This window comes from Halichoerus grypus, chromosome 15 (genome assembly GCF_964656455.1).
Source record: "Halichoerus grypus chromosome 15, mHalGry1.hap1.1, whole genome shotgun sequence".
Classification (NCBI taxonomy): domain Eukaryota; kingdom Metazoa; phylum Chordata; class Mammalia; order Carnivora; family Phocidae; genus Halichoerus; species Halichoerus grypus.
Genome location: NC_135726.1, coordinates 50,866,553 through 50,888,155, shown reverse-complemented (window position 1 = coordinate 50,888,155; position 21,603 = coordinate 50,866,553). Strand labels below are relative to the sequence as shown.

General features: G+C 59.7%; 1 protein-coding gene across 1 annotated transcript; it reads right to left on the bottom strand.

Annotated features, from left to right (window-relative positions):
* Window positions 1–1,162: 1,162 nt before the first annotated feature.
* Window positions 1,163–12,555, bottom strand: BCL3 (BCL3 transcription coactivator). Its single transcript, XM_036123766.2, has 9 exons — window positions 12,175–12,555; window positions 10,162–10,315; window positions 5,648–5,756; window positions 5,202–5,406; window positions 5,007–5,095; window positions 4,706–4,783; window positions 3,906–4,073; window positions 3,547–3,664; window positions 1,163–1,779 (listed from the first exon to the last, which is right to left on the bottom strand). Exons 1-9 carry the CDS (start codon window positions 12,428–12,430, stop codon window positions 1,592–1,594), a joined length of 1,365 nt encoding a protein of 454 aa, XP_035979659.1. The 5' UTR covers window positions 12,431–12,555; the 3' UTR covers window positions 1,163–1,591.
* Between the last annotated feature and the right edge of the window lie 9,048 nt (window positions 12,556–21,603).

Genomic DNA, 21,603 nt, shown 5'->3' with positions numbered 1-21,603 from the left:
GCTCTCAACGATATCTATGTTCTAATCCCGGCAATCTTGTGGAAGTGACTTTAAATGGCAAAAGGGCCATGATGAGGAGAGAAACTTGGATTATCTGGGTGGGTCCAGTATAATCGCAGGTCCTCCTTCTAAGAGGGAGGCGGGAGATCCCGGTAGAAATGCAGATAGAGGGGCACCTGGGTGGCTCATGGGGTTGAGCGTCTGACTCTTGATTTTGGCTCAGGTCATGATCTCGGGGTCGTGAGATCGAGCCCCACGTCAGGCTCTGTGCTCAGCGGGGAGTCTGCTTGAGATTCTCTCCCTCCCTCTACCCCTCCTCCTGCTCTCTCTCTCTTTCTCAAATAAGTAAATAAAATCTTTAGAAAAACAAAGAAGGAGTGCAGATAGAAGCAAGAGGTCAGAGTGATAGAAGGGACCACGAGACAAGGAACGCAAATGCCTCTAGAAGCTGGAAAAGGCAAGGGGATGGATTCTCCCCTAGAGCTTTGGAAAGAAACCAGCCCCGCTGACACCTTGACATTGGGCCGGTGAAACTGATTTTGGACTTCTGCCCTCTAGAACCGTAAGTGAATCAATCAGTTGTTTTAAGCTGCTAAATGGCTGGTGCTTTGTGACAGGGGTGACAGAAGATGAAGGCAAACCCTGGCTGATACCCAAGTCACACATGCACAGAGTCAAAACCCAAACCTAGTATGTCAGCGGGGCCCTGGAATCACCGACTAGAAAACGCGGCACGCCGAGCGAGGCAGTCACATACCAATAGTCACAGGGTGACCACAGGTTTCAACGTTGGGAACGCTCACAACGGCCGCACACACACACACAGGCCCCGAGACCATCAGTCACCTGCCAGTCAGCTGCGATACCCCAGGGACCCACGAACCTCAGAAACACACACGCATGCAGACAGCCAGGGTCACTATGGAATCCAAAAGGGTCCCCCAGAAAGATGTCACACACTTGTATCGTCCCCACAAACGATGGCACAGTGACACAAGAAGGAACATGCTAGAAGTCCCAGAGTCACCCACACGTGTCATCCTCAGCCGGAGACTCACAAGGTCACTCCTTGGGGTCAGCTGGAGAGGGACGAACAGCTGTGTGCACAATCGAACGCACTTCCTCCAGGCCTCCCCGTGAAAGAGGCCCAGCCCAGCCAGGGTATGGTACAAAAATAGTTTATTACAAAAGAAATCCAACCAAAATGCCTAATAATTTACATTGTTATCAGTGCCTGTATACGGCCCATCTCCCCCTCCTCCTCCATCCGGGTGGAGGGGGGAGAGGAGGAGTGACTATCCCCTGGTTCCACCAGCTCTGGGAGGGTGGGGGAGGAGAAGGAATTTGGGTGGAATTCCAGACAGGGGACTGGTGCCTGAGAATAACAGGGGTGAGAGTCCTGGGTGGGCGATGAGGCGGGAGAATATCTTTGCTCAGAAGAAGGGCCTTATGGGTAGATGCTTGTGCCTCTGTGCAAATCCTGGTCCTGAAGGGGGGGGCAGAGTGAGGTCTTCACAGTTTCTAGGAGGGTTGACCCCACAGGGCAGGGAGGTCCCTCCACAGGAGTCTGAGATCTGCCCCCCCATCCCTCTCAGCTGCCTCCTGGAGCTGGGGAGGGGGGCACCGGCCGGCCAGGGGCTCGGAGGACCCCAGTGAAGGGCAGGAAGGCAGGTGGAGAGGAGGGAGGAAGGAAGAAACTGGGGGGAGCCATGGGGAATCCCGGTGGGTCCTTGGGGGGAGACTGGGAGGGCGAGGAGGAGGGTGACGCAGAAAGGAGACCTGTGGGAAGAAGAGGGGGGTGGGTGTCATGAGCCACGGGATCCAGACCCAACTGGCCCGGCCCTCTCTGGGGGTCTGGAGGAGGGCACAGGGGCCTAGAGGGTTCTGGAGGAGCAGGGGCTGGGGGCCTAGAGGGTTCTGGGGAAGCAGGGGCTGGGGGTCTGGAAGGTTCTGGGGGAGGAGGGGCTGGGGCCTGGAAGGTTCTGGGGGAGCAGGGGCTGGGGGCCTGGAGGGCTCTGAGGGAGGAGGGGCTGGGGGCCTGGAAGGTTCTGGGGGAGGAGAGGTTGGGGGCCTGGAGGGCTCTGGGCGAGGCAGGGCTGGGGCCCTGGAGGGTTCCGGGGGAGCAAGGGCTGGGGGTCTGCATGGCATTGTGGGAAGACAGGGCTGGGGGCCTGGAGGGTCCTGGGGGAGGAGGAGCTGGGGACCTGGAAGGTTCTGGGGGAGGAGGGGTTGGGGGCCTGGAAGGCTCTGGGTGAGGTGGGGCTGGAGCCCTGGAGGGTTCTGGGGGAGGACGGGATGGGGGCCTGGAGGATGGGCTGGGGGCCTGCATGGCTCTGTGGGAAGACAGGGCTGGGGGCCTGGAGGGTCCTGGGGGAGGAGGGGCTGGGGGCCTGGAAGGTTCTGGGGGAGGAGGGCTTGGGGGCCTGGAAGGCTCTGGGTGAGGTGGGGCTGGAGCCCTGGAGGGTTCTGGGGGAGGACGGGATGGGGGCCTGGAGGATGGGCTGGGGGCCTGCATGGCTCTGTGGGAAGACAGGGCTGGGGGCCTGGAGGGTCCTGGGGGAGGAGGGGCTGGGGGCCTGGAGGGCTCTGGGCGAGGCGGGGCTGGGGCCCTGGAGGGTTCTGGGGGAGGATGGGCTGGGGGCCTGGAGGAGGGGCTGGGGACCTGCATGGCTCTGTGGGAAGACAGGACTGGGGCCTGGAGGGTCCTGGGGGAGGAGGGGCTGGGGGCCTGTAGGGGCTGGGGGCCTGGAGGGTTCTGGGGGAGGACAGGCTGGGGGCCTGGAGGATGGCTGGGGGCCTGCATGGCTCTGTGGGAAGACAGGGCTGGGGGCCTGGAGGGTCCTGGGGGAGGAGGGGCTGGGGGCCTGGAGGGCTCTGGGGGAGGATGGGCTGGGGGCCTGGAGGGTTCTGGGGGAGGATGGGCTGAGGGCCTGGAGGAGGGGCTGGGGGCCTGCATGGCTCTGTGGGAAGACAGGACTGGGGCCTGGAGGGTCCTGGGGGAGGAGGGGCTGGGGGCCTGGAGGGCTCTGGGGGAGGATGGGCTGGGGGCCTGGAGGGCTCTGGGGGAGGATGGGCTGGGGGCCTGGAGGGCTCTGGGGGAGGATGGGCTGAGGGCCTGGAGGAGGGGCTGGGGGCCTGCATGGCTCTGTGGGAAGACAGGACTGGGGCCTGGAGGGTCCTGGGGGAGGAGGGGCTGGGGGCCTGGAGGGGCTGGGGGAGCAGGGGCTGGGGGCCTGGAGGGTTCTGGGGGAGGATGGGCTGGGGGCCTGGAGGGGCTGGGGGAGCAGGGGCTGGGGGCCTGGAGGGTTCTGGGGGAGCAGGGGCTGGGGGCCTGGAGGGTCTAGGGGGGTAGGGGCTGGGGGCCTGGAGGGTTCTGGGGGAGCAGGGGCTGGGGGCCTGGAGGATTCTGGGGGAGCAGGGCTGGGGCCTGGAGGGTCTGGGGGAGCAGGGGCTGGGGCCTGGAGGGGCTGGGGGAGCAGGGGCTGGGGCCTGGAGGGTTCTGGGGAGGCCGGGCTGGCCAGCTGGTGGCGGGAGCTAGGTTCTCACCGTTGGAGCTGAGGAGGCTGCTGCTCTCAGGGGAGGTGGTGGCGCTGTGTTCCGGCGAGGGCTCTGGCTGTGACGCAGGAGCAGGCCGGGTCGCCTTCCCCCTCAGGATGTCGATGACCTGTGGGAAGATGGGAGGTCACCATCAGGCTACTCCTGCCCACACCGCTCTCCCTCTCTCCGTTCTCTTCGTGCACAGGGTCTGCTTCGGGCCTCCACGTCCCCTGTCAGAGCTCGCTGGGACCCACAGGCTGTCCCGCTCCGCCCCCCCCGCGCACCGGCACAGACACGCGCGCGCACCGAGGTGTCGCATCCACGCGGACCGGCGCTCGGGCACCGGCCCTCCCAGCGCGCACACTCACCCGGCGGCTGCGCGCCACCATGAGCGGCGTGTCGTTGTGGCAGTTCTTGAGGCCACTGTCGGCGCCGCTGCGGACCAGCGTGCGCACGAGCGGGAGGAGCCCGCGGCCAGACGCCGAGTGCAGCGCCGAGCTGCCCGAGTACATCTGAGCGTTCACGTTGGCGCCGTGCTGCGGGGCGGGAGGGACGGGTCAGGACCGCCACCGCCGCGCCGGACCCGCGCCGGGGCGGTGGATGGGGCGGGGCCAGAGGAGGGGCGGGGCCGGGATGGGGTCCGAGCGAAGGGCGGGGGACGCAGGCGGGTGGCCCGGACCGACGCCAGGACCGGGGCGGGACCAGATCCGGGGTGGTTGACAGAAGGGTGGAAGCCAGAACCCAAGGTGGGCCGGAGCGGGACTGGGCTGGCGGGCTGATCAACCCGGGCTGGACTCCCGCGGATCGGCCCACGGTCCCGGCCCGCCGAAGTAGGGGCGGAGTCAGAGAAAGGAAAGGTCCAGAGTCGAGGCGGGGCGGAAGGGACAGGACGCATAAAGGGCCAAAGCGGGAAGGCAGGGTGAGCAAGGCAGTCTGCGCCGGGCCCGGCTCATTTTGGGGACGGGGGAGGAAAGGGAGAAGTCCCGGGACAAGAGGGCAGCCTGGGGGGTGAAGCATAGGGTTGACATAACGAGGCCTAGAAGGAAGGGACAGATCTGGAAGCGGAGCAAGAGCGGGAGCCTGAGCTGGAAGCCAGGGACGGGGCGACTGCTGGGCTGGTGCTGGAGGAAAGGGTGGGCGAGAGGCCAAGGGCAGGGGCCGTACCCACCTGCAGCAGCAGCTGCACCATACTAAGGCTGTTGTTTTCCACTGCGTGGATGAGCGGGGAGCGGCCGCTTTTAATGTCCTGCAGAAAGGAGGGAAGGTCTTTGAGCCTCTCCAAGCTCGGCCCAATCCGCCGGCGGCCAATATCCCAGCAGCTTGGTCCAGCATCTCAATCGGGTTAGATACTTGAAGCCCCACCCCACCCACTCGCGCAGGCTCCCACGCAAGCCCCGCCCCTTGGGGGGTCCCGCCCCGCCCCCCCCCCCCGGCTCCTCTGGCCCCACCCCCGGCCCGCGTCTGCTCACCACCGCGTCGATGTCGGCACCGCGCTCCAGCAAGAGCAGCACGGCTTCGGGGCACTCCATGTTCACGGCCACGTGCAGGGCGGTGAGCCCTGAGGTACAGGAAGACTCAGTTAACCTGGGTCTGGGGCTTTGGAGCCCCGGAAAGACCTCAGGTCTTGCCAGACAGCCCCACCCGGCGCCGGGGTAGGGGCTCACCGTCGTAATTGCGGGCCTCCAGGTCCACGGTGCCCGGGGCTGCGCTGTCCAGCAGGGCCCGCAGGCAGGTCGGGCTGCGGTGCTCACACGCCAGGTGGGCTGCTGTCTGGCCATGGCGGTCCAGTGCCATGGGGCTGGCACCAGCCAGCACTAGCAGCCGGACCACGGATGGCAATGTGGTGATCACTGCCAGGTGTAGCGGTGTCTGGGGGGGGGGGTGCACAGAGACTGTGAGGGACCTGTGCCCTGCCCTGCGTCCCAGTCCTGACCCCGAGCTCCAGTCTTATCCAGGGACCAGAAATCTGGAGTCAGTCCTCCAATCAGATTCAAGAGTCAGGCTCCCCACCGCTGCCCCCCACCAGCTCCTCAGGACTCCCCAGCTCCTAGGACTCAGGAGTCCAGACCCTCAGGCCTCTCTTCCATGAGATCTAGGCCGCCAGGCTCACCTGTCGGAGGTTGTTGTAGATATCCAGCTCCCGGCCCCCATGCTGGAAGAGGCCGACCAGCCGATGCACAGCTGCCAGGTTGCCCTGCACCACGGCAATGTGGAGTGGCCTGGGGATGGGGGGATCACAAGCATTAGGGGCTGGTCACCTCTCACCCCCATACACTTCGCGGTGCCGAGTCCAACACGTGCCGGGTACTTTGGAAGTGTATACAGAATCCAACCACTTTTCCTGACCCTCACTCCCTCCATCGTGGTTCGGCCACCATCTCCTCCCTCCTGGACTGTTCCCTGCTTCCTTCCACCCCTGCCCTGCTGTCTGTCTCCCACATAGCAGCCAGAGAGACCCTTTTGCAACCTCAATCAGGTCAGGTCCCTCCTCTGTTCAGAACCCTCGGAATCAGGGCCAAACAGGCCCTCTGTGATCTTGCCTCCCCCTGTTCAATCCCTTTGGCTTCTTCTCCATCTGCTCTCTTCGCTCTGCTTGGCTTCCTTGCTGTGCCTCTAACAGAACAAGCACGCTTGCTTGCCTCCCAGAGCCTTTGCACTGGCTGTTCCTTCTGCCTGGAACAGTCATCCCCCAGATCATCTGCACCACTTGCTCCCCGCATTTGGGCCTCTGCCGGAATGGTGTGGCCATGGCTCACTCCCCTTCCCCCCCTCCCCTGCTTAATTTTCCTCCACATCATCACCTGACATTGTACAGTTTGCTTTGTTTCCTGTCTGAATCTCCCCTTCTAGAATGTCAGCGCCACCTGGGCAGGGCGTTTTGTCTGCTTTGGTCCCTGCCCCGTGCCCCGGAGTGCGGCTGGGGCTGACAGCAGGTGCTCCACAAGCATGCCCTGAATAAATGAATCCATGGCGGTGATCCCTGGCCATCCTTGAGGCTGGCGAGCATGCTCCCACCTCTCCCGTCCGGCCCCGGCTTGCTCATCTGTGACCCGAGTGGGAAGTTCTCTTCAGTAGTTGTCACTGCGAGTCACGCTCAGCCTCCAACCCCAGTGCATCTATTTGGAGGGATTTTTGCCCAGAGGGGAGGTGGGATGGACTGGGATGGAGTCACTGTGCTGGACACCCGGGGCTGTGTGACCCAGATCCCCCCTTCTGGACTGAAGGACTCACTCCCCCAGCTTCTGGGAAGGCTGTTGGCTCTCAGCTCTCTCTGGGAATTACCCTCCGCTGAAAAGCACTGCTTGCCCGGGTCCTGAGCGGGGGCAGCTGCCATCCCATGGCATCCAGTGACCTGTCGGTGCTGGCATAGAGGGCCTAGCCTTCTGGCCCCATCTCTAAAGGCCGCTGCAGCTGCTCCCGTCCCCGTGAGGCAGCTAAGGCCCTGCTGAGACTCCCAGCAGCCCAATTTCTGCCCAGTCCTGCTTCCCAATACCCTTCGGGCTCCTTCCCACAGCCCCCAACCTGGAAGAGCCATTTAGAGTTGAGGGCAATCTGGGATGACTCTGTGTGTGTGTGTGGGGGGGGGGGACATTAGCACTGAGCTTACAAGGGTGACCGCATACACACAGGCTGCAGACCGTTCTCTTGACGTCCATTTACTGGAGCAACGACTTTCTCACCCACCACTGCCTCTTACTACCCAGAGCCTTGCTAAGGCAGGTGAACAGGGGTTCTCCCCACTGTGGGATGTGCTTCCAAAATCCACACAGTAAACCAGCTCCCTTAAGTGCTTTGGTGGTGGTGGAGAGATCCTGCAGCAACCTCACCCCCCTCTCCCCGGGGGGCGGTGGTGGCTTTGGGGGGCTAAGCAGGCCAGGGGTGCAGATTAGGCTGCAACCCTCCCTAGCTGCGTGTGCTAGAGCAAAGTCACGTGGCCCTCCGGTTTTCTCCTCCGTACGGTATCGCCCACGGTCGCGCCCACCTCCCCACAGGAGCTCTGCAGGTGAAATGCTGAACCTGGAGATCCCGATCCGTGAGAGCCAAATTTAAAAGGAAGATGTTGGGGGAGGGGCCGGACCTGGGCCGGGGCGGGGGTGGGGTGGGGTGGGGTGCGGCCCGGAGAAGGGCTCCCTTCCCTCCCTTCATCTCCCAGGAAGCCTGGCCTGGGTCCCTCTCGGGGCGGGCGGGGTTAAGCGAGGGCAGAGGGAGCGAATGATTTCAGAGAAACCGTCCAGGCCTGAGTTCCCATAAACGCGCGGGCTGCAGGGGGTGGGGCGGGGCTGGAGGAAGTGGGGACGGGAGGGGCGGCCCAGCCCTCGGACTTCCAGTAACAGGTCTGCTGGGCGGGGCTCCGCTTCCTGCTCCCGGGGGAGGGAAGCCTCCCGCCGGGGATCTACCCCGGCCACCCCCGGCACCCCCACTTCCATCCTCGCGTGGGGTGGAGCAGGAGGGAGGCCAACCAAAGAGACCCAAGCTTCCCTGGGGGGAAGGACCCCAAGTTTTCCAGCCTAGGGGCCCCTCTGGAACTCCACCCTTCAGGGCTCAGACTCCAGCTGGCTCCCAATCCCCCAGATCCCGGCATCCACCCCTGAGATCTCTTAGGACCCGGTTATACTGTGCCCTAACTCTTTGCGGATACCAACTTCCCCAGTCCCTGTGAGTTATAGATCCCCAAGCTGCTCTATACCCTGTTCCTTAACCCCCCAGGGGTCAAGGAATACAGTACCCCGACGTCCGCTCTCTGGGACTCAGAACACCTCCCCTCTCTCTTGGAGACCGAGACCTCTAGCCTGCCGATGCCTGACCTCTTGAGGGTCCAGATGCCCCGAGATTCTTGCTCTCCTCAGTCCCTAGAAGTCCAGGCTCCCAACTAAGCTTGGCTGCTTTGGGGACCCAGATTTAGCGTGTCTCCCTCCCCCACCCCCAGGCTAGCCAGCTGTCCATTCCGGTAAAGTCTTGGCCCCAGCGGAAGGGGTTAAGGTTAGACTGAACGCCAGGAGGGGGAGGCTGCGAGTGAGTGACGGCTGCTGACGTGGGGGAGGCAAGCAGCTGGGCTGCGGTCAAGTTCTGCGGGAAGGGATTTCCCCCAACAGGCAGCTGAGGCTGAAGTGTTTGCTTTGGAGGGGCGGGGGGAGAGGGGGGAGAGGGGGGAGAGCGGGGGAGAGCGGGGGAGGGCGGGTGGGGCGCAGGATTCGAGACTAGTGTGCCAGGTCGCCTTCTGCACCCTGCATTCACAGGCTGCAAACAAATCATCCCTGGGGGCAGATACAAATTATTTCGCAGATGACCCCAGAGGTACCCAGAGTGGGAGGGAACTAGTTTTATTCAGCCTTTTAGACTTCTCAGGCACTTTCTCCTGCTAGGACTCACAGAGTGGCCCAGAAGCCCCTGGGGAGCTCTGTGAGAACACCCCCTGCCCCACTCCCCTGTGTGGAGGACCTACTGTGTGCCTGGCCCTATTCTATGTTCTCTGCGTGTGTACATCATTGCACTGAATCCTAATTTTGGTCGGTCCGATATGAGCCCCGAGTTCCAGAAAGGGGTACCGAGGCTCAGGGATGTAAAGTCACCAAGTTGGCCAGTGATGGAGGCCTCCCCCCCTCCCCCATTTTCTGCAGCAGTGAGCGTGTCCTTTCCATCCCTACCAATTCCCAGATAGGCACTTGATAGAAGCGATCTCTTGTCTGCCTCACAGACTTTCACACGCTTATAGTTCTTGTTTTTACAGGGGGAAACTCTGGCAGAGAGGGGCGAGAAAGTGGCCAGCTGAAATTCAAACCTGGGTGGATAAAATAATAATCGGCATGGTCAAGGGTGTTGAGTGCTTACGTGCGCTAAGCACAGAGCTGACCCTTCCCCTGCAGGGGTTTTCAGCAGTCTCAAGGGCACGTTCTCCCAACCACAGGGGATAAACTATGGGATGTGTGAAATCAGTTTAAAGGGATCGTCAAATTAATTGACCTCTATGACCATGAAACAGACTAGAATAGAAAATACAGTTTGGAGCCCATCTAGTAAGGGTGACTCTTGTTTTGTTCTGTGCAAGTTTTATTTCAACCTTCTATGTGTGGATGTGTGCTGGGTTTAGCATAAAGTAATCATAACAATAATATTAATTAATACTTACTGAGCACTTAAAACCTACCAGGCTCAGTGCTAAGAGCTTAACATGTATAATTCACGTAACAAATCAATCAGTGAAGTCTCTTTCACATGTTTGGGTTTTTTTTTAAAGAATTTTTGGGTATCTTTGGGTATCTTTTATTTTTTAAAAGTAATCTCTATACCCAACGTGGAACTTGAACTCACAACCCCAAGATTAAGAGCTTGCATGCTCTACTGAGCGAACCAGCCAGGCACCCCTCTCATGTTTGGATTTTGATAAAAATTTTGAAGCCCCCTGCTTCAAAAACAGTCCTAAGAGGTAAGTGCTCTCAGACTGCCCATTTTTCAGAAGAGGAAACCGAGGCACAGAGCGGGGGTGGGGGGGGAAGCCTTGCTCCAAGTCACAGCCTGCAGTGGAAACAGGTTGAGAGAACTCGAAAGCCCAAGCTGGGTGCCCCTGTGTTGTGGTGGGTGAGGTGGGTGCAGGGCCGGCATTCATGGGGGGGGGGCTTTACTCACGTGTCTCCGTCCTCATCTGCACGGGTGGCCACAGCGATGTCAGCCGACAAGGGGTGTTCCATGGAGCACACCATGGGGTACAGGGGTGTAGGCAGGTTCAGGAGAGGAAAGAGGGAGCCCATAGTCGGGGTGGGATAAATGGGCAGTAAAGGTCCTGGACAGAGAAAGGACATGGGTGAGGCCAAGCCCGCAGACCCTCAGCCCACCCCTGCTTCCAGGCCTTTGCACCTGCTGTGTCACCTGCCCCTTTTTTCTAGGTACCTTTTGCATTTCATACTGGGCCATAAAGGCCCAAGACAAACTGGCCTTCCACATCCATCTGGGCTCAGGCGGCTTCCCCCTTCACCATCCCCTGTGAGCCCTGGTCACTGTTGTTGTCACTTTTCACTAATCTGACTCCCCGTCTCCTAGTAGGCATGGCCCTGAACCCCATCATCACCCACCAGGGGGACCCCAGGGCCTATTTGCTGAGTAAATTTGTGGTTGAAGGAGGTAGGAATGGATGAAGCACTAGGTGTAGGGTGTGGGTGACTGCAGAGAGTTGGGGAGAAGGGTGGGTCAGAAGGAGAGAGGAGGGGCGCCTGGGTGGCTCAGTCGTTAGGCGTCTGCCTTCAGCTCGGGTCATGATCCCAGGGTCCTGGGATTGAGCCCCGCATTGGGCTCCCTGCTCGACGGGAAGCCTGCTTCTCTCTCTCCCACTCCCCCTGCTTGTGTTCCCTCTCTCGCTGTGTCTCTCTCTGTCAAATAAAGAAAATCTTTAAAAAAAAAAAAAAAAAAAGAAGGAGAGAGGAGTGGAGCCAGACACCAACCACGGCAGTGGTCGAAGCCATTTCCACCCATCACACAGATGGGGAAAACTGAGGCCTGGGTTCTCATCCAGGGAATGGGAAAGGGGAGGGGGCAGTGGAGGCATGTATACACGCAGTGGAGGCATGGGCTCTCTGCAGCTTTGGGGTCACTCAGGGATGGGTGATGTGGCACAGCTGTGGTAGGGGATGCCCCTTCTTTGAGATAGGATGGGGAGAATGGTGTTTGGCCTTCTGTCATCTCCTGATCCTTGGGGGCCCCCGTCCGTGCACCCCCAAGTTTGCAGGTCCTCATATCTCCAGTACCAGACCTTGGTGCCTTGCAGACTTTTGCCTAAATTCTTCATCTTGGCCCTAGATCCTTCAGTCCCAGAATTTCCCAGTCCTGTCCCCCATTCCTAGACCCCTCCATCCCCAAGCCGTGACTTTGTGACCCCTTGACGTCCTGACCTCAGATGAGACCCTGAGTGACCATACATAACTGGGTGCCCAGAACCCCAGATCTCTGTCCTACTGGCTCCTCAGGACCCCCATTATCTGGGCCTGTTTCCTTGCATCCTTGTGATTCCAGATATTGGGGTGCTTAAAACTCCAACTCTGTTCTCCTGATTCCCACTCTTCCCTGATATCAGGTTCCTGAGATTCTGATATGCTGACATCCCTAATATCTGTCTTCTTAGAACCCGAGTCGCTGTTTCCCTGACTCCCTTTGACACCACATATCTGGATGCCAAGAACCCCAGTTTCTTGGGCCTGAGCGTTGAGTCCTCATAATCCTAGATATCTGGGTTCTAAAGAGCTGATAACTCTGTGTTCTTGGGACTATAGGCTCTGCCCCCTTGATTCCCAGAGACTTTCATATCAGTACTGCTAGGCACTGTCTCCTGGGTCCCCACATCTGTGGCTTTCGGACTTTGGGCTCTGTCCCCCAGGGCCCCCTGACACCCAGCGTCCTGGGACCGCCATATCTGTGTCCCAAGGCATTGCTCCCTGATGTTCCCATAACTGTGTCCCCGGGACCTCAGGCTCTGCCCCCTCCCAGCTCCCCAGGAACCCCATATCTGTGTCCTTGGGACCTTGGATTCTGTCCCCCTGCTTCTCAGCTCCCTGGGAGCCCCTGTATTTGCGTCCTGAACTGTTCCCTGGCTCTGGTGACCCTATGCCCTGTCTGACCCCCACCTGGCCAGGACCCGTGGGAGCCACTCACCCTGGTAGTAAAGCGCCTCTGGCCGGGCCAGTCCGTGGGGGGCCGCGGGGACCGCCGGGGAGTCGGAGCCGCCGCCTAGGGGATCCGGGGGGACAACTGGGCCCGCGGCGCCGCGGGGGGCGGCGGGTTCCGGGGAGGGCGCGCGCAGGGGGCGCTTGCGGAGCGGCAGCGCCGCGCCGGGGGGCCCGGCGGCCTTGGGCCGGGTGCGCAGGTCCACGGGCCCCTCGTCCATGGCCCCCGCGGGGCATCGGGGCATGGGGCCGCCGGAGACGGCGGCCGAGCGGGCGGCCGGAGCGCGGCTCGGCTCGGCGGCACGGGAGGGTGGCTGCGCCGGGCGCCGGGACTTCCCCTGCCGCCGGCTGAACTGAAGGGACTTTTGTCGGCCGGGGCGGTACCGGTCGCCCGCCTCCCCGCCCCCGGCCCCCCCCGCCGCCCCCCCCCGGGGCCACCCGTCCACCCCAGGGGTTTCCTGGACCCGCCGCCGCTCCCGCCGCCTCGCGGAGCTGCTCGCCGAGGGCCCCGCCCGCGCCGCGCCCCGCGCCCGCCCCCTCCCGACCCCGCGGCGCCCCCGGCGGCTGGGCCCCGGCGTGGGGGGGGGGACAGGAGGCGGGGCCAGGCGGCGGGGGTCCCCACCCCTGCGGCTGCGGGCCTCTCTCAGTCGCTGCCTCAGTGTTTTGGTCTTCCTGGCTATTTGTCTCTCTCTCTCTCTGTATCTCTGAGTCTCTGACGGTCTCTGACTCTCCCGTCCGGATAGGTGTCTTTCTGGGTCTCGGTCTCTCTCCCTGTATCCCTATGTCTGTGTTTCGGTTCTCACTGCCTCTGTCTCTCTTGTCTCTGTGTCTCTCACTATCTCTCCGTCTCTCGAGTGCTGTCTGCCCTCAGCCTCTCCCCTAGGGAGGGATTCCAGGAGGCCCTGGGCTCACTAGGACGCGGGTTCGAGTCCCGACTCCCCACTTCCTCGCCGGGTGACCTTGACCAGGCACTTCCCTTCGCTGAGCCGTTTCCTCCTTTGCGGGAGGAAAAAAGACACCCCCAGGTCAGGGACTGCTCTCGGCAGGCGCCCAGGCACCGTCCCTCTGCCTGCCCTGTCGCCATCTCTGCGTCCTCCAGGTGTCCCGACCGTGGGTCTGAACTTCACTGGGGGTGGGGTGCGGTGGGAAAGTGCACAGAGAAACACTGGATGTGTCTCCCCCTGAGGGATCCCTGCACCCAGCCCGAGCTTCTAGGCGAAGAGACCGTGACAGACCAAGGGAAAGAGAGACAGAGAGATAGCAAGAGACGCGGAGACACAAGACCAGAGTCAGGGCGACCACAGCCCGGGCCTGGGGTGGGGGTGGGGGTGGCAGTCTGCCTACCCCTTCTCCCCCACAATCCCCTCCCCTCCGGGTGGGGTTGGTGGGTGGGGAACAGGCCGGGCGGGTTGGGGGCATGACTCAGAGGCAGGCTGGAGCGGGTGGGCGGGGAGGGGCAGAGGCGGGCCTTTTCCGGGGCCCCTCCCCTACCTCCCTTCTCTCCGCCCCAGGGAGGGACCCCAGCGGCGTGGGGCTTTCCCGGATTTCCCTTGAGGCGGGGCTGTCGCTGGGGTTGAGTCCGGGTCACCGAGTTACGGGAGGCCAAGGGGGAGGCTTTGGGGACTTGGGGGGTGGTGGTGGCGCAGAGGAATGGGGGCTGCACCCCGGATCTCTCCAGGAGGCACGCAGGTCCCCCTGGTTCTCTTTGTGTCTCCCCCTGTCTCTGCAACTCTGTCCCTCCATCCATCCCTGGCCTCCCTCTCCCCGTCTCCGGCCCCGCCCCTTCTCTCTTTTTGTCTCCCAATCTCTGTCTGTGTCTCTGTCTCCCTAGCAGCGTCTCTCTGGGGCCCTGAAAATCCGGTGTGGGGCCCCGGTCCCCAGGAAGGGACTTTGCCCAGGACTCCGGCCCCACCCCAGTGGATCGTTAACCAGGGATTTGAGGAGCAGCTGTGGGCAGAGAGAGGCCTCACCCCTTCCCCCTTCTCTCCTTTCTGCCTCTCTCTGGGTCCCTTAGCCCCTGTAATGGAGAAACATTTGGGGGCAAGGTCTGGGCCCAAATCCCACCTCCACTCCTTGCTCCCATGGGACCTCAGACAAGTCCTTTGTCTTGAGACTCAGTTTGGTCTTCTGGCAAATGGGGCCAACATCATCCCCTGCCTCCCCATGTTGGGGTAGCTTCAGGTGAAGGAATTAGGTTGGAGAGTTTGGGTGCTGGTGTTCTCATCCACCCAGACCTCGCCTGAGGGGACTCTCAGACAGTGGACAGGTCCTATATGGAGCACTACCCCGCTGCACAAAAGGGGAAGCTGAGCCTCAGAGGGGCGAGGCTTGTCAAGGTGGTGACCCTAGGAGGTAGGGTTGGAAGGACACCCAAGTTCCTCGTACTCCCTGTCTTCCTGTAGCAGGTGGGCCTAGGCTGGACTGGTTGGGGGGTGGTGTGTCTGCACTTGGCCCAGAGAGGGTTTGGAAGGGCTGAGAGAGAGAGAGAGCGCGCTGGGGGTTCTTAGTCTGAGGATGGATGAGGGATAAAAGTCTGAGGGAGGAGGCTCTGAAGGTGGAAGACAGGTCTGAGAGAGGTAAATGGTCTAAGGGAGGGGGAGAAGGGAGAGAGAAAAGGTCTGAGGGAGGAGGTGAGGGGCTGAGGGAGAGGATGAATGTCTGAGGGAGGAGGGCCTGAGAGAGGGGAAGGAGGTCTGAAGGAGGGGGCACTGTCTAAGGAAGTCTGAGGAGGACCAAGGGAGGAGAGCAGCTCTGAGGGAGGAGGGGAGAGCTGGGGGTGGGGGGGAGTTCTGAGGGAAGAGGAGATTTGAGTAGGGGGGAGACCTGAGGGTCTGAGGATGGAAAGCATGGTCTGAGGGAGGAGGAGCAGTTAGAAGAGGGCCTCCTTGGGGCAGAGGGAAGAGAGGCGTGCTTGGGACCAAGCAGGGACCCAGGGAAGGGAAGGGAAGGGAAGGGAGGCCTGGAGTCAGCCCCACCCCACAGCTGTCTAATTTCCCAGAATCTTCTACTGCTCAGGAAAGTCCCAGCTCCCACAACCGCCTCCCTCCAGTGTCGGGAATGGAGGATGCGGAACCAGGATGGCTGCCCCCTCCTTTCCCCCCTGGCTCCCTGTGCCCCAGGCGGGGAGAACTAGGGTCTCCCCTCTCTGGGCTTGAGCTCTGGAGGCCCCCTGCTGGCAGGGGCAGCCCCTGGATGAGTCCCAGAAACTTCCCAGAGAGGGCCCGGAAGTCCTACATTGTGTCTAACCACTTTGTCTCCTGCAGGCCGCCCTTTGTATCTGTCCAAATCTTTTCCAGTTTCCTACTGCTTCTTCCCCTCTCATCCTCCCCTGCATCCTCCTGGGGGAAGGAAGGACCAAGGCTGTACCTGTTCAAGGCCCAGCTAGAAGGCTGTGGGCCTGGGGCAGCTTCCTAGCTCTTGGGGGCCTTCCGGAGGGGAGGGTGGTGCTTGTCAGACCCTAGGTTCCCATCAGCTTAATTCCTGGGCCTTTTTCTGCCCCAATTTTTGCTCCCAGCTGAGGCCTGAGTGCAAGTCCTGTCTTCTGCCTTCATTAGCTGTGTGACTTCCACGCACTTACTTAACCTCATGGAACTGTGGCTTCCTTACCATAAAACAGACTAAATCAAGAAATGACTGCTTCCACTCTGCCCAGCCTGATGTATAGGAAGCACTGGATGCAATGTGGCTGCAATTATGACTTGTCTTATTATAACCACAGGAACCGTGATAATTATTATTATTATCAATTAATCACAGAGTCTCAACAGCTGGACCCACTTCACTGAGGAAATTAGGATGTACCCCTGTGGGGCTTGGAGACATGGGTCTGGGACCGCGCTCTGCCATGTGAGAGCTGTGTGACCTTGGATACGTGGGTTTCCCTCTCTGTGCCTTTGTTGTGACTTTATAGTTGGGTATAATAACAGCTCCTGCCTCACAGGCTTGCTGAGCCGACTGAGACCAGGTGTGCAGAAGAAATGACGGAATGCATGATGTCCGTTCTTGTCTCCATACTGCCTGCCTAGCTCCTCGGGCCAGGCCTTCCTTGTCACCCTTCTCCATCCAGAGGTGAGACAAGATGGGCCCATTCACTCTGGGCTGAGCTCCCACTAGGACCTGGCCCACTCAATCCTCTAGACACCCTGCGAGGAAATCCAACCAAAAGCCCCATTTTACAGAGAAAGAAGCAAGCACGGAGGAGGGAAGTCACTGCCCCAGGGTCACAGGGCAAGGGACGGAGTGGAGGGAGGATCGAGATTTTTCTGCCAGGTCTCTGTGTCCCCATTGCCCTGATTGCTGCACCCGCTGACCTGGGAGGGGTGCCGTCTGGAGAGACTGCAGTTAGAGACCTCTCCTCTCTAACTCCAGACCCCACCCTCCCTTCCTGGGCGGGAAGGGTGTAGAAGGGGAAACTCAGACCCAGACAGGCAAAGTTGTGGTCAGAGGTTTGCAGGGACTATGGTCTCTCTGCAGGCTCTTCTCCTGCCTCCATGCACAGGGGAGGGAGGTCAAGCTGATGGAAGGTCACAGTGCAGCAGGAAGGTATAGATTTCGATTTAAGAGAGGTTTGGGGAGAGAGCGAGCGAATTTACAAAGGCAGAGGAAAACACATGCGAGCCTGGAGCCGGAGGGCCCTGCCCAAGGTCACACAGCTTTGGGTCTGCAGACAGCTCCGCTCCCAGAGGCTGCCCCTTCCCCACCCCCAGGGGCGAATGCCGGCCAGCTTCCTGCAGCCTGCCCTGTACCTCCTGGTTCCTCCCCACCCTGGGGCCTTGGCAGCTTCTGGAATCCCTGGCACCAAGCAGGATCAGCCCATCTGGGGCCTTGGCCAAGACTTAATCTTCCCCTTTCTCCCTCTTGCTGGGTCTGCACGCACGCACGATGCTGAGTCAGAGGATTGCAACATCTCTCCTCAGGCTTTGAGACCAGACACCCTCTGCCCCATGCACTGCCTTGATCAGACAAAGGTGATGGGGTGGGAGAGATCTGGGGATATTGGCATCTGCCCTGGGTTGGGGGGGCAGTTTGGGGAAGGTCTCAGGGGTTCCGGGGAGGTGATGGTAGACAGATGGTAGGCAGTGTCATGCTGGGCCTCAGCGTCCTCATCCGTCAATGGGGGGCTCACTGTCTAACCGGGTTCGAATACCAGCTCTGCCACTTACCAGCTGTGTGACCCTAGACAAGTGACTTACCCTCTCTGAGCCTCAGTTTCCTTATCTATAAAACGGGGACAAAGCAGTGAATCCTCACGGGGTTTTTGTGAGGGTCACAGGAGTTAACGCGCATCAGCTCAAGTGGGCAAGGAGCTAAGTTCCCAGTAAATGGAAGGTATCATTTTTCCACGATTGCTATTATTAATATAGGTATGGGAGGGGCTGCCACAGAGGCACGCTGCTTGGATCCCCCTTCAAGAAAAGACTTATGGCACGTGTGCAGATGGCTGGCTGACAGCCTCCCACAGTTGGCTCCTTCAAGTTCAGCCTCGGCTTGCCAGTCGGGGACACTATCTCCCGGGCAGCCTCTGGCCATTGACAGAGCCAGGCGAGGTAGGGGGTTCTGGCCATTTCTGCCTACTGTGGGGTTCCTCTAATGGGCAGGCTGCTGCAGGGGCTCTCCCTTGGGCCGACGTGGTGGCCTGATGGTTCCTTCCCCCCACCCAATCCTGCCTCCCCACTTCCCTTCCTCATGGATGGCTCTCCCTAACTTTTTGCCCTCCTGCCTCTAAGCGTCTGCTTTCTGGAGGACCGGATCCGTGAGGACAGCCCGTGGGAGTCAGACAAGCTGAGGGCGGGTATTGTCTCTGCCTGGGTGGCTTCAGAGCAGCATCTGATCGCTCTGAGACTCAGTTTCCCCCTCTGAGTCAGGAGAAGAGTAACGTGATGGCTGGGAGGCTCCCGTGAGTCAGCAGGAAAGCCTTTGGTGCGCTTACCTGGCACAGACGCGTCCTACTCATCCATCGGAACGGAGACAAATCTGGGTCTCCCTTACACTCTACCAGTTTCCGGCTAGGTGGCCTCCGGCCGGTCCGTGCTCTCTGAGCCTGGTCTGGAAGGTGGGGGTGGACCCTGTCCTTCCCAGACTAGGGCACTGGCGGGGTTAGGGGTGGAAAAGCCCCGGGCAAGGCTGGGACACAGGAAGCTCACGAGTCTGGGTGGCTCAGTCGTTAAGCGTCTGCCTTCAGCTCAGGTCATGATCCCAGGGTCCTGGGATCGAGTCCCGCATCAGAGCACCCTGCTCTGCGGGGAGTCTGCTTCTCCTTCTCCCACTCCCCCTGCTTGTGTTCCCTCTCTGGCTGTGTCTCTCTCTGTCAAATAGATAAATAAAATCTTAAAAAAAAAAAAAGAGCCGGGTGATGTCCCATTACTGTGATTGCCTTAAGTGGCTGAGCTGGGGGGGTGAGGTGGGGGGGCGGGTAGGTGAGCTGCAGGGCAGGCATGTCTGACCCCCGTGGCGCCCTGGTCTTGGGCTGACCAATGAAGGGAAGTCCCAGGGCTGGGGAACCGTGGTGTCCTCCCGCAGAAGCTCCCCGATTCTAGGATACACCCCAGAGTTGGGGAGGGGGAAACCCTCATTCAGTGGGCAAGGGAGGAGGGCGAATGTACAAGAAAGAAGGCTGCCTCCTTCATCAAACTAGAGCTCGCCAAGGATGGGAGGAAGACCTCCACCATCAGACTGGGAGGTCCCCGAGGTGGGGGACATGTTCCCCACCGGTGTAGGAGTTCGTGGTGCGTTTGAGTTGCGTTCTTTCTCCTCCACCAGATTAGGATCCCCCTGACAAGGAGGGTGTGACATCTCTTCAGATTAGATATCTCTGAGAGTGAGTGGTGTCTCTCCTATCGGACCCAGAACTCTCTCTGGCTGGGTGCCTGGGGGATGTCTCTCATTAGACTGGGAGTTCCTTGGAAATGAGGCGGCATGTTTCCCTCATCTGCCCGGGACAGTTGTTCTCAATTGAGGGGAGCCATTTTGCCCCCTTCCAGGGGACATTCAGATGAGTATTAGATTAGAGCTTCAAGGAGAAAGTGGGCATGCCTCCACCATCATACTAAAGTTCCCTGAGAGTGAGTCTGCCTCCTGCCTCCTCCATCACACTATCTCACTGAGTTGCGTAGCTTGAATCGGCCGGTGTACCAGGAGCACTGGGAGAGTGAGATTAATCTTGTCCCCAGTATTTAAAACGAGGTAGGAATTGCCCCGGAGGGAGCTGTTGCCTGCCTCCTCCATCAGATTAGTGCTTGCTTCTAGAGACTTGAGTTGGGGAAGTATCTCTCTCTCCCACCAACCTAGCCACTCCCTGAGATGGGGCAAGCCTCCCCCAAGGAACTCGGAGCATCCCCCGCCTTTCCAATCCCACTCCCCAGGGTAGAGCACGGAGCCCATCCCATAGGAAGGGACAGCACCCTTCCTGAAAAGCCAGCCTTTTTCCTGGAAGTCGGCATCTCCCACAGTCTGAGGCCACAACCGTCCCTGCGGCCACCAGGGCCTAAAAATACAGATGCAAAAGTTCCCTGGGCTCCTGGGAAAACCGAGGTCATGCTAGGCTCTTCCTCATTTGAGCCTGGTCCACGGCAGACTCACCTCCCCTGTCCCCAGCCATCGTCCGCCCCAGTGGGGGCCACCCCTGCCCTCCAACACCTTCCCGGGAGAGTGAGGACTGGGGGTGTGTGTCTCCAGCCCCTCACTTTGTGGCATGGGGTCGCCAGCCAGGAGCAAACCCTAGCATGGCTGCCTCTCAGCTCCGCACCCCCCGGGCAAGCTGTTTGCACATCTGAAAAGCATGGGGCTGGCACCAGACATTGGTGAGGATGTGCCCACGGGGCACCTAGCCCTGGGCTGGCTGGCGGGAGACAGAAAAAATGGGAGCCCCTATGGCCGTGCCCTGCAGGAGCGGGTGGGAGGCGACGGTTGGCTTGTGGTGTCTACTTTGGACATCACCCACCTCGGAACTTGTCACTTTGGCCTCCTGTGGTTACACATCGTCACAGTACATTTGCTCACTTCTGGGAAAATCAGATCGTATTGTGTGTTTCAGATCCCAGTTCTCCTCTTGTGGCTTCTAGCTGCCCCCCTCCTGCCTCCGGGTTCAGGAATTTTGCCCCCTTGGAGAACCAAGTCATCTGAGGACCAGAGAGATGTGGAATTGTGGGATTAAAAAAAATATGTATTTTGAATGATGAAATATAAGGGGGGCATTGCATAAAATAATAATGTCCCATTTCACGACCTATTATGAAGGGAACAACTAGTTGTAGTGAGAAATGGTTTTGCCGGTTCCTCAGAAGCCCCTTTGTGCCTCTTCCAAATCACAACACTTGCCCTCCCCTCGAAGTAACCCATATATTCTTTTATGGTTTTATGGCTTTTTAAAATACTTTTGCTGCCTATGAATATACACCTGACCGCTACAGTTTTGCGTTTTTAATAAAGGGATCTTACAGTGCAAGACGTGGCTCCTTGCATTCAGTGGTAACCCTGTGAGGTATGCGCAGATTCTTGTGTCCATGGGAGTGCCCTCGTGTGCATGGCTGTGTCCTATTTTTCTTGCACAATATACCAGTTTGTTAATGCATTCTCCTATTGACGGGCACGTGTGTGATTTTGACATGTGAGTGACTTTTTTTTTTAAATGTTTTATTTATTTATTCATGAGAGTCAGAGAGAGAGAGAGAGAGAGGGGCAGAGGCAGAGGGAGAAGCAGGTTCCCCGCCTAGCAGGGAGCCCAATGCGGGCCTCAATCCCGGGACCCCGAGATCATGACCTGAGCCGAAGGCAGACGCTTAACCATCTGAGCCACCCAGGCGCCCCCGTGAGTGACTCTTTTGACAAGGATGTGTGCATCTCCTCGTGCCAGGGAGCACCCGTTTTTCTGCATTCCCCAAGAGCGGAGCTGTCATAGGATGGGGCAGATGATGGGTCTATGTCCAGCAGGGCAAGATATGGCCAGACAGTTTTCCCATGTGATTGCACCATTTTTTTTTAAGATTTATTTATTTATTTGTCAGAGAGAGAGAGCACAAGCAGGGGGAGCGGGAGAGGGAGAAGCAGGCTCCCTGCTGAGGAAGGAGCCCAACGCGGGACTCGATCCCCGGAACCTGGGATCATGACCTGGGCCGAAGGTAGATGCTTAACCGACTGAGCCACCCAGGTGTCCCCACTGCACCAATTTTTACTCCCATTTCCCATGTCTGCTGCGGGTTCTACTCGCCCTATCTCCTTGCCAGCTCTAGTTCTGGCCAGACTTTTAAAATATGAGTCACATTGCATGCATGCATGCATGCGTGTGTGTGTGTGTGTGTGTGTGTGTGTGTGTAAGCATCTCAGGGTGGTTCTAATTTGCAATTCCTGGCTCAACATCAAGGTTGAGTACCTTTTCCTGTGTCCATTGTCTACTTGAATCCAAGCTCAACAGAATCTTTAC

Excerpts from the sequence above, each read along its gene's own strand:
- BCL3 (XM_036123766.2), bottom strand. The coding sequence starts at position 12,430 with ATGCCCCGATGCCCCGCGGGGGCCATGGACGAGGGGCCCGTGGACCTG. Across the intron at positions 10,316-12,174 it reads AGAGGCGCTTTACTACCAGG|GACCTTTACTGCCCATTTAT; the intron begins GTGAGTGGCTCC and ends TTCTCTGTCCAG. Across the intron at positions 5,096-5,201 it reads GGAGGCCCGCAATTACGACG|GGCTCACCGCCCTGCACGTG; the intron begins GTGAGCCCCTAC and ends CCTGTACCTCAG.